At 47.2% G+C, this 18,510-nt stretch overlaps 1 protein-coding gene across 2 annotated transcripts in view; it reads right to left on the bottom strand.

Annotated features, from left to right (window-relative positions):
- Nucleotides 1-9,891: 9,891 nt before the first annotated feature.
- The window catches only part of LOC146805865 (vomeronasal type-2 receptor 116-like), a 201,123-nt gene continuing 192,504 nt past the window's right edge, over nt 9,892-18,510 (bottom strand). For both annotated transcript variants that reach the window (XM_085623192.1, XM_085623193.1), the window contains one exon: nt 9,892-12,187. In XM_085623192.1, the coding sequence (XP_085479318.1) occupies nt 11,283-12,187 (905 nt within the window). In that variant the 3' untranslated portion in view covers nt 9,892-11,282. The remainder of the gene's footprint in view (nt 12,188-18,510) is intronic.

Genomic DNA, 18,510 nt, shown 5'->3' with positions numbered 1-18,510 from the left:
ATGCATACTCAGACATCGGTACTTGGCTATACTGCCAATGACAACTGATATCTCAGGCATTTAATCTCACTGTAGGAGACGGCTATCACCTGCACAAGTTATAGTTAAGATTTGAATACTCAGACATTTGTACTTGGCAATCCTGCCAGCGACAAATGATATCTCAGGCATTTCTTCTCACTGCAGGAGATGGCTATCACCTGCACTAGTTATAGCTAAGATGTGCATACTCAGACATTGGTACTTGGATATCCTGCCAACAACAACTGATATCTCAGGCATTTCTTCTCACTGTAGCAGACAGCTATCACCTGCACTTGTTACAGTTAAGATGTACAGACTCCAACATCGGCACTTAGATATCCTGCCAACGACAACTGATATCTCAGTCATTTCTTCTCAGTGAAGGAGATGGCTATCACCTGCACTATTTATAGCTAAGAGGTGCATACTCAGACATTTGTACTTGGCTATCCTGCCAACGAGAACTGATATCTCATGCGTTTCTTCTCACTGTAGGAGACAGCTATCACCTGCACTAGTTATAGTTAAGATGTGTATACTCAGACATTTGTACTTGGCTATCCTGCCAATGATAACTGATATCTCAGGCATTTCTTCTCAGTGTAGGAGATAGCTATCATCTGCACTAGTTATATTTAAGATGTGCATACTCAGACATTTATACTTGGCTATCCTGCCAACGAGAACTGATATCTCATGCGTTTCTTCTCACTGTAGGAGACAGCTATCACCTGCACTAGTTATAGTTAAGATGTGTATACTCAGACATTTGTACTTGGCTATCCTGCCAATGATAACTGATATCTAAGGCATTTCTTCTCACTGTAGCAGATGGCTATCACCTACGCTAGTTATAGCTAGGATGTGCATACTCTACTCAGATATTGGCACTTGGCTATCCTGCCAGCGACATCTGATATCTCAGTCATTTCTTCTCACTGTAGGAGACGGCTGTCACCTGTACTAGTTATAGCTGTGTTGGACTTGGCCCTTTTCGACAGGTTCACCCCTGAACTTTTTGCCTTAAACTCTGACATGGTGGTAGTGATTTTAGGCCTCTGCGCACTTAAGCACTGTGGCCCAGTGTAAAGTGCGTGCGCTCTCTCAGTGCGTGTGGTGAGATTGGCCTGCCCTCGCATAGGAATGCATGGAGGATATATTTGTCCATGGTAATTCCTGGTATGAGAGGAGTGCAGGGGCGAGTTAAGTATGTGCGAATTTGTGAGAATAAATGCTGCGCAATAGTGTGCGCAGATGTATTGTGGTTATTTTAGAAATTCCACTTTTAGAAGTTGGCATTTCTGTGTGCTGTGTGTCTGCCTACATGATGTGAATTGCATGTCTGGCTTGTGATTGACAGGAGCTGAGAGGGCTGGGAAATTCCAGGAGCCAGGATGCGTCTGCCCGGTGGTGAATGGAGAGATCTGCATGTAGATGGGAGGGAGGAGTTGCACCTGGGACCTGAATAGGGCTGTGCCTTCCCTCCACAATGCTGGCTCCACCTTCTGTTGTGCGTCTGATGTCACTGGCCTGTCCTGTAAAAAGAAAGAAGGAGTAATGTTCACAAAGAGCTCCTGAACCAGTTGTATCTGGTTCCCCCAAACCCTGCACCTTTAAACAAAGGGAAATTTTGTATAAATATAGGGGCTGTGACCCCATGAAAATGTTCAGTGCTGTCTTGGTTCCTGAATCGTGCTGGGCATTCTGCTGCTGGGGCCCAGGAGGACTTGCCAGGAGGTCCGCCTCCCTGGGCCTAGCTATACCCTGAAATCTTTTGCTTATTCTCTTTAGCCCTGGGACTTTGGGCTGCTCCAGCGCCCTGTGAGCTCTTTGCTTTATTTTTGGAGAGCACCTGGCTCTTTCCTGCTACAGGGGGAGCGTTGTGCTCCGTTTCCTTTTCATTTCCCCAGAGGAAGCGCGAGCATGATTTGCAGCACCACGCTGCTTGGAGGGAGAGAGAGGGAATCCCCAGCTTAGGGATTCCCCCTGTGATGCTTTGCGGGTGCCCACCCCGCTGGGATGCCGTGGTTGCTTTTAATTAACGGCGGGTGCCCTCCCCGCTCATTTTGATATTTTAATTGTGGATGCCCACCCCACATGGCCGCGTTATATTAATTTTCAAATGCGGGTGCCCACCCCACGTTCTCCTTTTTGTGAAGAAATCACCGTTGCGGCCCGGGGGGCAAAACCAGAAAGTCAGACATCCTTGCCCGAGACATGGGCGGGGCATGTGGCGCGGTCGGAAGAGGCCGGTGTGGCTCGTTGATGTGGATCTCCCATGACGAAGTAGAGCCTCGCGGTCGAAGTCCTGAGAAGGCCCGGGTCCCAGGAGGGGGCCCGGGTGAAGTGGAGAGGCGGGGTCTGTTTCTGCAAGGCCGCCGCATGGGAACCCCGCGCAGGCCGCAGAGAAGAGAGGAAACGGAGTCTCTGCACAGCAGCCCGGTGAGTGGGGCTGCATGCTGGCACTAGCGAGTGCCTGTCCTGAGCGGTCCCGCCGTTGCGGGCCACTCCATCGGGGGCATATTTTATTTTAAGCGCCAGTGCGCTGCCACGTCTTGGGCATTTTGTGTATTTCACTTCAGAGTCCCCGAGAGGGACTCCAACGTGCACCTTGTTGGTGCTTGCCAATGCCTGCACTTCTTTCCGAGCGGCCCCGCCTGGTAGCGGGCTGCTCCAACGTTGAGGGCAAGTTCCTTTTCTTTATTGGCACATGATTATTTCAGGAGCCAGTGTGCTCCATGGGGACATATTTATATTTAGAGCCCGTGCGTGGCTCCAACGCTTTGTATTTGTTCCAGAGCACATGTGGCTCCAATGACGGGGCATAATTGGTTTCAAGGGCCATTGAGAGCCCATGCCTCATTTCTATATTCCCAGCTGCCCAGCAAGTAGTGGGCAGCTGCACCGTTTAGTTATTTCTTTCCTTAGGGGACCTGGTGATGTTGGGAGTGAGACTCACTCCTTCGCCCCCCATCTATTCCCAGCTGTGCAGCACTTATTGCCAGCTGCAACATTTAGGTTTGCGCAATTGCGTACCCCTGACTCCTGCTGCACAGGCAGCGCGCCCTGACTTTTGGACAGAGGGCATTTGAGCCCCATAGAGGTGGCCAGTTGGCCAGGGGGACTATTAGGTTTATAGGGCGCCAGGCCCTGATGTGATTTATGAAGGTGCGCAGGAAATGTCATTCATGTACTGTTTTATGCACCCTGATTTATGCTCTAGATGTGATTTTATGATTATGAGGTTTTTACCGACTGTGTTATGTTCTATTTTATTCTCTGCTGTGGTTTAGGTATGACTAATTCCCTACTGCGGTTTATGCTATTAAGTTTATTCATTTATTTATTTATTTTTTTATTAGCATTTCAAATGTGTACAAATCAAATACAACCATAACAGTTTTGGTCACAGTACAACAGCATCCGTCATCCAGTCTTAGTGGTCCATCCCTATTCAACGGCCCTCTATGCCCTCCGCCCAGCAGTGCAGTAGAAACAATCATTCAGTTCACTTGATGCAGATTCAGGTATTGGGTTAGATATTTCCAATAATCTCTTGGCTTCGACCTGGTAGGAAGTTCTTCTTCATAGGTCTTTAATGTATCCCTACAGTACGTTAAGTCAGCAATCCAGTCTTTGGGTTTCGGAATCTTCCTGCTATTCCAGCAGAGCGAGACCCTCCGTTTGGCCATGAGCAACGAAATCACACAGAATTGACGCTTTAGGGCTGTCACCCCCGGCATCAGTCCCAGCAAACAGGTTTTAGCATTGCAATCCACCTCACCACCCACCATAGCCCCCAGCATCTGCGTCACTTGTGTCCAGTATTCCACAATCGCCCTACAAGACCATGCTAGATGAATAAAATCCGCCCCCTCTTCATTGCAGCGACCACGCCTAGAATCCGATCGTAATCCATACCTGTGCAGCCTATCTGGTGTGTAATATGTCTGGTGTAGGTATTTGAAATGAAGGATGCGTAGATTGCCATTTGGTGTTAGCATGCCGGTTAGTGTACAGGCTATCTCTCATTCTTTCTCAGTTAAAGGAACATCCAGGCAATTATTCCACTTCTCCATAGATTTATTTGTATTCGCCGCTATGTCTGTCTGTAATTTAGTATAGAGCGTGGATACCAAGTGTTTGGCCGTGGGCGTGGTTATTAGCCACTGCAGAGCGGTCGATTCCGGCGGCTCCGCCGGAAACGTTGGATACAGGTTTTTCATGGCCTGTTGTAACCTGTAGTAGTTGAATTGGAACAATACTGTCTTATTACTAATGTATGTCAGGTGTTCGAGCGTTTTGAAAGTCCCATCCTCATAGAGGTCTCCCATCGTGTCTATACCGACCTGGCGCAGCAACCCCACCCCCACCTCCTCCTGGGTAACCGAAATCTCAGGATGCTACTTGAGCCGGAGAGCCGGGGCGTATAGTGGCAGTTTGTTAGCTTTACTACCCATCGTATGCCAAGCTTTGTTTGTGGCATCTATCGTATTAATATCGTTCTTGTGTAATGGAGGTCTACGATGGGTTATAACCGCCTCCAGTGGAATCGGCAGAGCGTCCCCTCCTCAATTGCAGTATGGGTGAGGAATGGGACTTTATGATACCAGAAATGCACATATTGCGCTTGCGCACAAAGGTAATAGAGCAAAAAATCGGGAACTCCGAAACCCCCTGGCAGTAAGGTAATGTAAGCGTCCGCAACTCGACCCTGGCCGTTATTCCCGCCCATATATAAGCTGGAGGACCATCGATTTAATACGCCGAAAAACCTCTGCTGGAGGATGGATGGGGATGTTATTGAAAAGGTATAACAGTTTAGGTAACACTACCATTTTTACAATGGCAATGCGGTCTGCCAAAGACAGTGGCAATTGAATCCATCTCTGCACTTTCCCCTCTAAGGCATCGATCGCCCTCCCATAGTTAGTCCTAATTACAATTTCAGGGTCGCGATGGTACCATACGCCCAAATATTTTACCGGGTCAGTCTTCCACTCCAGAGGGTAATCCATGGGGTGCGGCTGCGTACTATCCGTCAAGGGAATAATCAGGGACTTGGCCCAGTTTATATTTATACCGGAGTGGTGTGCAAATTTAATATATTCCCTCAGCAATGGGTTCAGATTGTCCCCGGGTGCCGCACATATAACAGCATATCGTCAGCATATAATGATATATGCAACGGCCGTTGTGGAAATTGCAGAGCTGAATAGTGATACCCCTGTCTGATCTTGCATGCCAGCGGTTCTAGCGCCAGTGCGAACAAGAGAGGGGACAGAGGGCATCCCTGTCTGGTCCCCCTTTGTATAGCAATGGGCTCCGAGATATATTTATTCACCCGAACTCACGCCACTGGTGCATCATATAAAAGTCGTATCCATTGGAGAAACATGTGCGGAAAGCCCATCCTCTGCAGCACTGTATGTAGGTATGTCCACTCCAGTGAATCAAAGGCTTTGGCCGCGTCTAGGAAGACCGCCGCAGCCTTGGTAGTAGGTTTTAGATAGTGCGATAACGCGAACAGGGTCCGCGTATTGTGCGCAGTTGAACGCGACGGAATGAATCCGGATTGATCAGGCAAGATCAGCCTAGACATTAAGGGGTGCAGACGGGCCGCAAGCAGCTTGGCCAAGATCTTATTGTCCACATTGATAAGAGACAGGGGTCTATACGAATCACATAGTTCCGGATCCTTCTGCGGTTTGAGCAGCGCTAGTAGTAGTGCTTCCCGTAGGGTCGGAGGCAGGCTCTGCTGTTCATGGGCATTCCCATATATCTCCACCAGCCAAGGGGCCAGCTGATCCACAAAGGCCTTATAGAATTCGCATGTGAACCCATCTGGGCCCGGGGCCTTACCATTGGGCAGTGATCTAATCACCTCCGCGACCTCTTCCACCGTGATAGGCATAGACAGGTATTCCCGGTGTGTATCCGACAGCCATGCTATCGCCACATCGTCTAGATATTCCAGTATTTCGGCCAAAGTGGCCATGGGCCTGGATGCATAGACCGCTCTATACGTATTCACAAACTTGTGTAAGATTTCCTGCGTGCCATATTTCTGCTCCCCCTGCTCATTACGGACCATTTGGATGTGCTTTGGTGCGTGACCTTCACATATTTTAGACGCCAGATATCTGCCCGATCTGCCACCCTCTCCATAGGCCCTCACTATCTGTCTCTTCGTTGTGTATTTAAGTTCATCTTCTGCGTAACTTTGGTACTCAGAAAGTATAGTTCTAATATTACCTAGTATGTGAGTGTCGTGCGTTTCCTCATACTCCCTCTCCAAGTTTCGCCATTTTTCTTCCCTCACTGTGAGCTGTTGCCGTATGTCTTTTAAAATATCAGCGTTCGTGCTAATACAGACGCCTCGAATAGTTGCTTTAAAAGCCTCCCAGAGCACGCCAGGGTCCTTCATAGTAGGTGCATTGTGATCAAAATATTCTTGTATCGCCTGCCCAATGGCGTCTACATACATGGAATCTAGTAGCGTTTTGCGTTAAATCTCCAACTGAAAGGAGGTGGTGCTTAGCTCGGGAGCTCCAGGGACAGGAGCACTGGGCTGTGATCAGACAGCGTTCTGGGCAAATGTCGGACCTCCCGTGTCCATAGGGCAACATCCCCGGTTACCAACCAGTAATCAATGCGGGACCAACTAGCGTGTGCCGCTGATGCATGCGTGGCCTCTCTCCCCTCTGGATTCCTACTTCTCCAAACATCAGTAAGCCCCCTGTCCACTATTATATCTTTTAAGACATGCAGCGCGCGCCTGTGCGGCTCCACCGTGAGCCCAGATCTATCTACGTCATCACATAATGCAATATTAAAGTCGCCTCCCCAGATCAGGTGTGAGGCTTGTAGGTCCCTCAGTGTACCCCACAGGGAATGGTAGAACTTCGGATCATCTACATTCGGCCCGTAGACGTTCGCAATAGCCAGTCTCTGCCCCCGTAATAAACCTGATATGATGACAAAGTCATCCGCCACCACGCTGTCTATTGCATACTGTAGTCCCCTTCTAACCAGTATCAGCACTCCCCTTGCATAGGATGAGTATGACGAGTGATGCACCGATTCTGCCCACCTGCGCCCTATGCTGGGTTGATGCGTCGGCGCACAGTGCGTCTCCTGTTTGAGTGCAATGTCAATGTGCCTCCTGTCTAGGTATGCTAGTATCTGTCTGATCTTTTTGGGGTTACTAAGCCCCCGCACATTCCACGTTAGCAATTGGAGGCGCCCAGCCTCTACTCGTGTCTCAGCCATTCTGCAGCAGCGATACTATAGCAACACTTATATATGCATTCAGTTAGCGCACCCCAGTGACTATCTAGGCATAGAATGACCTCATTGTTTCCCATCAAAAGTATTTGGATTTCAGCGATGCGTCTCATGCTCTGTGACCAGCAAAGCAACTCCCCAACCCCTCCCCTCCTCCCCCCACCCACTTCAGCACCCCAAACATGCCAAAGACATACCCCCCAGAAGAAAACCGACATAAAGTAACTGAATTTGGGGGTCACCCGTTCGGGGAACCACCTAGAGCACACATCTCCATCCAACTGATGTGGACGGGGATATAGTATGAGTTAGAGCCTGAGAGTCACCACAGCTGTGCAGCCATCACATCGTCTTATACCTGTGCCTTTAGTAACCATATCTCTGATCCGTGCTGCGTGATCCGCAACACCGCACTTCCGTCGTCAGGTGGATTGCAGCCCAGCCTCCAGCCAGCATCCGCACAGTCAGCCCAGTAACGGCACGTGTACTGGAGGACCAGTGCCAGCCAACGTAGTCCGGCCCTCCATACCCCATCTGGCATAGCATCTCACAGTCTCGCAGGCTCCGCATGGCCACAAAGGAGCGCACCGGCGCCGTCGACCGGTCAGCCCCAGGGTATGAAAGCGTTATCCTCTCAGCAGCCCTCCGCAAACAACGACCTCAGTCCTACCTGGGCTAGAGCGCACCTGAAGTTACCATATCTCAACATAGGACGTGCGAGGGCATAGTAGTTCGCAACACTCGTACTTACAGTCAATAGTGGGCCGCGATGCTATTAAGTTTATTTCCTAATGTGAGTTATGTTTAGGAGATTATGGTCTACTATGTTTAGGCTTATGAGGTTGGCGCAGAATAGATTTCTCACCTGATGTGATACTGTGCGTAATATGATTAATGTTACATGGTGATACTGGTTGTGTTCTACATTTATGATATGTTCTCACTTTACTATTTTTACCAAGTGATGATTCTGGTAGTGGCCCACGTGGCCCTGTCATGTGTAAATTATCCCCTGTAAATATTTCCCAGTGCCAGTTGGCACAGTGTATATTGTGTGATTACCATCTAATGTGTTTTATGATAATACAAAGGCTATTTTTATATATAACCTTGTGTGGAGTTCTTTTGTGGTGTGCCTAGTATGTTGTTGCTGTGTGTGTCGCGCAAATGCTTTACACATCGCCACCAGGATAAGCCTGACTGCTCGTGCCAAGCTACCAAGGGGGTAATCAGGGGCTATCTTTGGCGTGTAGCTCCCAAGCCCTGACTAGAGTGGTGGTCTCTGCCTGGCTTTGGCGCAAGCCTTAGCCAACCAGAGATCCCATTTCTAACAAGCTTAGATATGCATAATCAGACATTGGTACTTGGCTATCCTAACAGCGACAACTGATATCTGTCTTTTTTTCTCACTGTACGAAACAGCTATCACCTGCACTAGTTATAGCTAAGATGTGCATACTCAGACATTGGTACTTAGCTATACTGCAAATGACAACTGATATCTCAGGCATTTCTTCTCAGTGTAGGAGATAGTTATCACCTGGGCTACTTAGAGCTAAGATGTGCATACTCCAACATTGGCACTTAGCTATCCTGCCAACGACAACTGATATCTCAGGCATTTCTCCTCACTGTAGGAGACGGCTATTCACCTGCACTAGTGATAGCTAAGATGTGTATACTCAGACATTTGTACTTGGCTAACCTGCCAACGAGTAAAGAATGGATGACTGAAATAAATAAAATAGACTCATATGAACAAACTATTTATAGGTTACAAACCAAAATGCCTGTGGTCCTTGATATTTAGTGTCCCTTCCTGCACAAAAACAACCCTGCATGTAACACAGGCCCCCTTGCAGCATGGCACAAGGGTGCCTGCATTGGTGCTATGCAGCAGATTGTGGGCTAACGCAGGCAGAGACCAGGAAAGGGCCTTGCATTCATGGATATGGTGCATTCCTGCCCTCTCCCTGTCACGCTGCGCTGCAAGTTGTATCGCTGCGTTGCGTGGAAGTATGAAACATCTGGCCCTTGGTCCCCATTTATTGATACAGGGATGAGAGATTGACACAAATGAGGGAGAGTCATTCTACCTATTGCAATGATTTCCGACAGCTGTCTCGTTCATGTAACACCTCAGCTCTTCCTACACGTACACATACAGCAGTGTGACCTAACAGAAACAACCACCCATATCCCAAGGGAAGTATGGGAAGACCACCAATACCAAAGTAGAACATTTCGGATTCTAGCTGTTACTAAAGCATAACAGAAAAGCAGACAGGACATTGGGAAACGTGTAGCATTGATAATGGTGTCAGAGGTTGCTAGTGCACGGTTTGTGCCGCCGGGTTCCATGTTATATAAACGGACACCTGAATAAACTACTCAGAATGTTCACACAGTATCTCTAATCGATTACCTCTAACCAAAAATGTAAGTGTCACCTCTGGTATTTCATATACCCCCCTTTATGTAAATACCACAAATAATATGATTTCTTTTCTTTTTCTTTATTGTCTACTATTGATGATATTGTATGCTACAAACATGTTATATAATAGGGTTGTAATACATTGTAAGAACTTGTTCTGATTCACCATATACAGTTCATTCTGGTCTCAAAATATCAATTCCAGTAAAGAAATATTACAGCAAATACTAATTGGATGGATACAATGACTGAATTCATTAACACAGACTCTGCTCTTAAAAACATTCAGTGGAAGTAAACTGTGATGTTTTACAACAATCAGCCACATGTAGAGATATGACTGCATCCCAGGACACAGAACCATATTACAGGATGAATAACCCTTCCAAGATTGTCTTCCCTGCAGTGAACCACATACAGATGCTGCTCTTTGCATATAAATCCTTGTGAAGTTACTTGAAGCATTAAAAGGGTGAAGCTGCATTTACAAACTCAGGGGCATATGATCAACAGCTGGCGATAATTATCGCTAAGCGCACTTAGCGCTAGGATAATTATTGCCGGCTATCGCTTGGTCTTATCATGGACATAGCGGGCTATCAGCGACGCTTATCTCCAGAGCGATAAAAATACCAGAGTTAGCTGCCAAATGTGCAATTATCACTGGGATTCCAGCAATAATCGCATAACGTTTAGCGCTACGTTGTTGATAGGGCACGGCATACTTAACCATGATATCCACCTTCCACTGGATATCAAGTTAAACTAAAAGCAGGCGTAAGGAAAGTAGCGATAACTGGGGTTAGCGCTACTTTTCTTATCGCTATGCTTGTTAGCGTGCCGATTGATAGTTGGAGAAATGTCGGTTAGCGACATTTCTCTAGTTATTTTCGGAAGGAACGCCCACTTTGCATCTCATTAGCGATGCAAAGCTGGGCGTTGTTGTAACGGGCGCTAAGTCAGCAAAACACGCGATAACATGTCTTTGCTGATAAGGCGATGAAATTATTGCCGCTTTTCCCCCGAAAATGGATGCAAAGCGGCAATAATTTCATAGCGTCGCCTTGATGATATACCCCTCATTGCCTCAAAAGCAACTCCTGGAAATACCCAGGACACCTCACACTGGCTACTCAAGAACAAAACAGGTACATTAATAGACTCTAGATGACGCGCTGCAAGACTGGCCTTTCCAGAGTGAGAAACTACAACTAGAATCAAACAACAATTAAACAAAGAAAATCACAGCTGGAGCTGCTCAGTTACGATCCAGTCCTCAATTCTTATTCAACCAATCAAAAATTCCTACTCATTGAGCTGTATCAGCAGAGATTTAAAGCCATCTCTATTAGCTGCCCTAAAAAAAAACGTTTACTATAAAAATGTGTACTGCTCTCCTGCAGAGAGCCCAATGGCTATACAAAAGGATGGTACATTTGTTTGACTCAATGTTCTGCCCCCCCAGAACCGCCTCAAAGAAAATGCAATATTTTAATATTTAATTATGAGTGAGTTTCAAACTTCTGGTGTGAAACTACAAATGGCCACATAAAGTTAAACGTTCTTTGGTGTTAATATTTGGCCTGAACAGTATAATGTAACATTTGGGAATGAATATACAGCCCAACAGTCCAGCGCTAGAGGTCAAGATGGCGAAGACCTCCACGGCCACCATATACCTGCCCTTCGTGCTGACATAAGCTGGAATGAAGGAGACCCAGACGCTGCAGAACACCAGCATGCTGAATGTGATGAACTTGGCTTCGTTGAATTTATCTGGGAGGTTCCTGGCTAGGAAAGCCACAGTGAAGCTGGCAAAGGCCAAGAGGGCCATGTAACCAATCACAGTGTAGAAGGCAGTGATAGAGCCCATGTCACACAGCAGGATCTTCTTCATAGTCTCAGAGTGCATGTCAGTGCCAGGGTGAGGTGGAGAGGTGAGCAGCCAAGAGACACAGATTGACAGTTCTCCCAGTGTGCACAAGAGGACAACAGAGCCAGACATCCGGGATCCCAGCCATCGACTCAATTTGCTGCCAGGCCTGGTGGCATTAAAGGCAATCACTACAGTGATGGTTTTTGCTAAAACACAAGACACAGCCACAGTAAAAATAATCCCAAATGCAGCCTGTTGGACCAGACAGGTGAAGGTTGCAGGCTGCCCAATAAATAAGAGAGAGCAGAGAAAGGCCAAAATTAGCGAGACAAGGAGTGTGTAGCTGAGATCCCGGTTATTGGCCTTCACTATTGGGGTGTCCCGGTGTCTGATAAAGATTCCCAGTAATCCAGCAGTGGCCACGGAGAAAATAATGGCCACAGTGGCCAACGTCACACCTAGGCTATCGCTGTATGAGAGGTAGTCAATGACCTTCAGGAGGCATCCATCCTTCCTGTCATTCGGCCACTGGTCCTCGGGGCACTGCATGCAGCTCTCCATGTCTGCGAGAAAGTAAAAAGGATATCAGCCATTTCCACTCTTTAAACTGTTACAAATAGTCATTTGATAATGTAATAAAACATATTCCCACATTATTTTGAGAATGTTTCATTAGGAAAGATAAAATGATTGTTTTTGAAATCTTTAGATAGAAGGAGCAGTGGCTGATTTAGGCTTGTGCTGTTCTAATGCAATCATGATCACACCTCCCACCCTGCAAACCCAGACAGGAAACTGTCAGTAACACTGCACCTGGTAGAACTGATACCAGGGATTAGCTGAAGATTGTTGGAGAACTGCTAAAGGAACAAAAATACATTTATTTTAAATTTGCCTTGATCACCCAGTGAATTTGTGCATTTAATAGAAAAAAACAACTTGACTCATTACTATCCCATTCTGGGTAAACACTCTCTCTCTCTCCAACCACCATAAAAATAGATAAGGGTTTAGGGAGCTTCGCTATCCACCATTTGAGATCCTCTCCCCCGTTAATGCAGGATCTTAATTCAAATGGATCCAAGATTCCTTTCCAAACAGTAGAAGCCCAGAATCAGAGAGCTGGTTAATGTGGCACATTGGATTCTGCGTCATATTATTAGGGACGGCAATCAGTGTCATTAGGGAGTAGAAATGAGAACCCTCAATTAAAGTTCCAGTTAATGAAGTATGCATCCCTCCAAGACCAACTTGGACCTGCCTCTTGCAGGAGGATAGCATCCCTCAGCCTGAGATGACTGATTCACCCATTCATCACATGATGCTCTCTGTACAATCAGTCTCAGTGGTAAATCCGTTAACAAAACAGCAGGATGTCTGAGGACACACAATAGACATTAATACCTGTACTTTGAGATGGACAAATACAAATAAAGGGGAAAGAATCAAAGTCTGCATCACAGGCTCAGCTAATCTGTGTTAAATGTAGAAGACAAATAGGCCAGAAAGTGAAGAATGACTTAAAAGTGCCCACAACATTCCCAGATGGCCAGTTACCGCTGCACCCCCTTGGGGTGACAGATCCTGCAGTATTCACCTCAAACATTATTGCTACTGACATAGTTTGAAGCCCTAAGATGGTCTTATTTTATACCCAGCCTAGTAATAATATTGAAGGTTTAAGAGATATCACTAATCAGGTGGCTGATGGTGGGTTTGTTATAATGCCTGTAGTTTGTCTTCATGGTCAGGCCCACTAGAGAACTGAGGTGCTCTCTAACCAGTGTCTCCAAGCAGCCTGCAGTTGGCCAAGCTCCAATAATGAAACTGGAGAACGAGAGCAATTGAAAAATTGTATTCAAGATGGCCTCCGGATGAGAGCTCCTCCACTGAGCTCCAGGGTTAGGGATCACCAAATCGGTGTATATCCCTGTTCAACCCAGTCACCCATCATCGGGCTGCCCCCGACATCATCTCACAGCATTTGTAGACCCTCTGCCTCGACATATGGTCACGGACCCCTCTCGCCCCATTGGTCAACTGTGCGGGCCGATGGACGACTACGCCGGATGCCTCAATCCTCTCTGAATCCTGGTGGATGCCTCTTTTCCTTCAGCTGAGTGCTGCACCGCAATTCCCGCAGACATCAGTGGGAGGCTTGGAGTTCATCTCCGCTGCGGGAACTGGATCGCGGCCCACGGGCGGTCGCCCTGAAATCAGAAGCGGTGGTGAGTCCCCCTCCCCCGCGCGATAGTCCGCTCGCCATCCTGGGTTCCCATGCCTACTGCCTGTAACGATCTGGCACGTTGGTGTGGTGCCATGCTAAGATTTTCGATAGCGGTTGCAGCACCCAGAGGGTGACGTATCCCGGTGTAGCTGCCGCCGCTCCAGGCACACACTGGGGACGATCGATCTCGCCCCTCCCACCAGGGTCGATCGTGGAACTATAAGGCAGCAATCAGCAGGGTTGGTCACGGAGTGCCGATGTGAGGTCCTCCACACTGGGAGTGACCGTTCGAGTCCCCTGTCTATCTGCGGTGCCACCCTGGGTGTCCAATGGAGGGTTACCGTGGCAACATGAGTGAGAGCATCACAATGTGGGTTTCAGCCTGGCTGAGGGAAGTCGGACCAGACGGGGCTTGCGGCAGAGCAGAAATGAAAAATGCTGACTGTAAATTGAAGAGTCAATTTGCATAATTTTACAGTTGCGGTCTGTGTGCACAACGGTACCGCAATTACATTGCTCGGCCATTTTGAACAACAGGGCTGTTCCTCTTTACTGCCTCGTTTCTACTCGCCACAAAAAGGGCAGCAACGGGCAAGAGCAAATGAAAGAGGACTGCACTTTATAACTAACAAGGGACTACAGCTGCAGTCTGAGACTGGTTCAACAAGGTGGCAGCCATTTTGGAACGGCTCGGTTCATCTATAGTTTCTGTCAATGAAAGCCGGGTTGGTTTTTGCAATTGGTTCAAGGATTTCCTATCTTCCTTTTTGCCTAACCATTTCATATCATCTAGTTTCATCCAAACTGCTCATGGTCATAAGGTAACAGAGGTTAGTAAAGGCTCCAGCAGGGTCTACAGTAATACTATTGCCTGCTGTAAATGGCTGGCATTGGCAACAATTGAATGGGAAACTCTCTTAACACCATCCATGCCCTACGGATATCCTACCTTGCTGCTAAAGGAGCTGTCTTTCCTCTTAACACCATCCTTGTCCTATGGAGAAGTTACTACCATCGGGCAATAGCCACACTCTCAAAATGGATTTATCTCCTGACCCTTCAGGAATTAACGCCTTCATCATCAACTACCCACCTAACCTTTAAAAAAAGCCGCCAAAAATCACAAGCATCACTTACTAAGGTCTAGGCCTGAAACTTTAATCTTGGACGTCTATTATTGTGGAAACAAAGGTACTAGAGTTAATGACATTATTTTCTACACCAGAAAAAGAGCATGCTGGCAAAAAGTCCTTGACTCTATGCTCCGAATATCATATACCAGAAAAACACCTCATGGTATCAAACTGACTAATATGCCCTCACCCACGCTCAACGCCAATGCCACCATCACCCTCTATAACAACGGGATCATCCTTATACAAGCTTTCAATGCCAATCTGATTAAGATAGCTACTATCTTCCCGTCACTCAAGATCGTGGTTTTAGCGAAGCCCAATGATACCCACCCTCATCCTTCCAGCAATCAGGTCAGCATCAGTCCTCCCCCCACATCTCAGCGCAGACCCTCGCTCCCTCTGAATCATTCCTCGCTGCTAGATGATCACAGAGCGGCGCAGTCCTGGGTGAAGGTGCCCGAACCTTCTAGTCCCTCGACCCAGCGGGTGATAAATATCTCGGGTCATCTAGGTGCACAACCTGCTAGTCCGGTTATTTCTGTTCCTTATATGGAGAGGCCACCCTGTTCCCTATCTTCATTGCCCCAGCAAGTGAAGGACATCTCGAGTCCTCTCAGAGCACAGCCAGCTAGTCCAATTCCTTCTGCTCCGCGCTTCGAGAGGTCCCCATTTGACCTTGTATCTTTGCCCCCAATGATTGAACACTCTACCCTCATCCCTCTTTCTACACCACATACCACACGGGGGAATGAACAAATGCCCTACTCCGATCATTATTTGTCATACCCATGGTCTCCGGTCAGAATTGCACCTAACCCTCAGAGATATGGTCATACCACCCTCGCTAACGCTATATCCTTGATACCCAAGGTTCATTGTACCCCGCTTGTTCCACACGATCACCTCCCTCCCCAGGAACAACTATCCTCCACCTTAGCACACACAGGCTTACACAGAGACCTCCCTCATCCGCTTACTCTCTCAACGCATCCTATACCTCTTTCAGGCTTAGGTGCGCGCCTTGATGATATATATCTCCTGCTGCACATTCTCACTACTGAACTACATGACCTAAAAGTCCTCTCAAAGGATTTTTTCCCCGTGATCAGTTCCATCCTCACCTCTGCGAATCTGTCTAGACCCTCCCCTAGTGATAGTGAGTGCATGGGCCAGTTGTTTGCCCCGCCGTCTCTCAAACCATTCCCTTAGCTAACGCACCCTCCCGGCCCAGAAGATCTGAGACCTTGGTGCCCAATGATCTTAATGACCTTCACAACTCTTACTCGACTAGGTCCAACTCCAACTTGACCCCGCCGAAGCAAATACAAACCATCCATCCTAACTTGCACAGAGAACCTCCGCATAATCTTAGTCATCAATAAAGACAACCTCATGAGAGTGAAGGTCACCCAGACTCCTTCCTCCACAAATCCACCTCGACTGAAATGTGTACTACTCAATTGCAGGTCAGCCAACAAACACGCCTCCGACATCTTTGACCTCATTCAACACAATGATCTAAACATTATCATCCTTACTGAATCCTGGCTAAATCCAGCCTCCACTCCTGTTTTAGACCTCCTTGTTCCTCCTACTCATGACATAATTAGGCTAGGTAGAGCCAGGAAGCTTGGAGGTGGCCTAGCCTGCATTCATAGGAACACACCCTCGATTTCCCACAATGAGCCCTCTTCGCCATCGGCCTGTGAATATCTTTGTCTCATCATCTCAAGTAACCACCGGCCGGTCTGCAAACTTCACACTTTTCATCACCCTCCGGTAGACAACCTAACCTTCATTGAACAACTAATGGAGATCATCTTGAGTAATGTCGACTCAGCCATGTCCCAAATCTTTCTTGGAGATTTCAATCTCCACTGGTCTAACCCTAATGACCAAGCGGTAACTTGCCTGAAAGACTTTTTAAGTGATCATGAACTGACGCTGCACTGTGACCAACCTACACACAACAAAGGTGAAATTTTAGACCTCATTATCTCAAAAGGGCAGTCCATCTCACTGGAATCCATTACCCCTTGTGATTGGTCAGGCCACTGCTGCATGCTCTTCTATATTAACATGGAGGTATCGATGAGGAAGGCTCATCCAATGAAAGCCAAGATCTGAAAAAGGAATTTCAGATCAATAAACCCAGGTGAATTAGCTGCCCATTGTAAAACTTCCCTCTCCTCCCAAGCTGAATCGATTGAGGTTCAGCTACTCACCGACGCCTACAACTCGGCCATCTCTAACATCTTGGATGACATTGCACCACTCCAACTAAAAAATACCTTAACAAAAAAATCCAAACCATGGTATAACGAAAATTTAAACACGGAACTACGCAACCTTAGGGCAGCTGAACGAGCCTGGAGGTCAAATCCCTCCCTGGAACTACTAAAATTCCTTAGAGAGGCCAGGAGTTTTAACAACAAGCAAATCAAGAGCGCTAAGGCTGATTACTTCAGACAACAACTTGATCAAGCCGCAAATCGTCCCAAGAAACTCTTCGAATTGTTCAAACATCAATCAATTGTTGGTTCACATCACTCTGTCTCCGATGTCAGCCCACCGTCTGGCGATGAATTTTCTGCTTTCTTCATTGAGAAATCAAGACTCATCTCCAGTGAACTTGCCTCCAAGAAAGCTCTACTTCCAGTTTCAGGGTCCGCTCCACCTCTTGTCCTCTTAGAAAAGCCCAATCTCACAAGCCGGATCATTAAGAACAATGCCTCATGGAGCACCTTTAACCCTTTCAGTGAAAAAGACATCAACAGGATTCTTCAGAACATCAATCCTTCCAACCACTTCACTGACCCACTGCCCCGACCATCTTCAAAGAGATCAAAGACGTTCTCATCCCCACCTGGACAAGGATTGTAAATGCGTCTCTATCACAAGGCACGATCCCTGACTGTCTAAAAGCAGCGCAGGTATCACCCATACTAAAAAAAACAACCACAGATAAATCTGACCTCAATAAATTCCGCCCCATATCTAACATCCCCACTCTAGCCAAACTACTAGAAAAATACGTACAATCCCAAATTTGTGATCACATGGACAATTTCCAACTCCTTAACCAGCATCAATCAGGCTTTCGGAAGGGGCACAGCACAGAATCGGCACTCACGCACGTTTTGGACGACATCCTAAAAATGATTGACCAAAATGACTCCTGCCTCCTGATCCTCCTTGATCTTTCGTCCACATTCGACACGGTTGGAGATGGGATTCTCTGGACTGGTGTTACAATGGTTCGCATCCTTCCTCCACCACAGAACACAATGAGTTAATGCAAACCACTCCCTCTCCCAGCCGTCTCCAGTACACATGGGTGTCCCCCAAGGGTCGGCCCTCTCTCATATCCTTTTCAACCTTTTTTTGGAACCTCTTGCTAATTCTCCAAATGACATGAACATTCCCTTCCATATGTACACGGACGACACACAACTTTACCTGAAAATCTCATCCCTGGATAACATCATAACATCATCTCACTCAACTCTACCCTAACGTCTAC

The sequence above is a fragment of the Triturus cristatus genome, chromosome 8 (assembly GCF_964204655.1).
Source record: "Triturus cristatus chromosome 8, aTriCri1.1, whole genome shotgun sequence".
Classification (NCBI taxonomy): Eukaryota; Metazoa; Chordata; class Amphibia; order Caudata; family Salamandridae; genus Triturus; species Triturus cristatus.
Note: the sequence above shows the minus strand (reverse complement) of the source record. Positions and strands in the feature narration are given on the sequence as shown.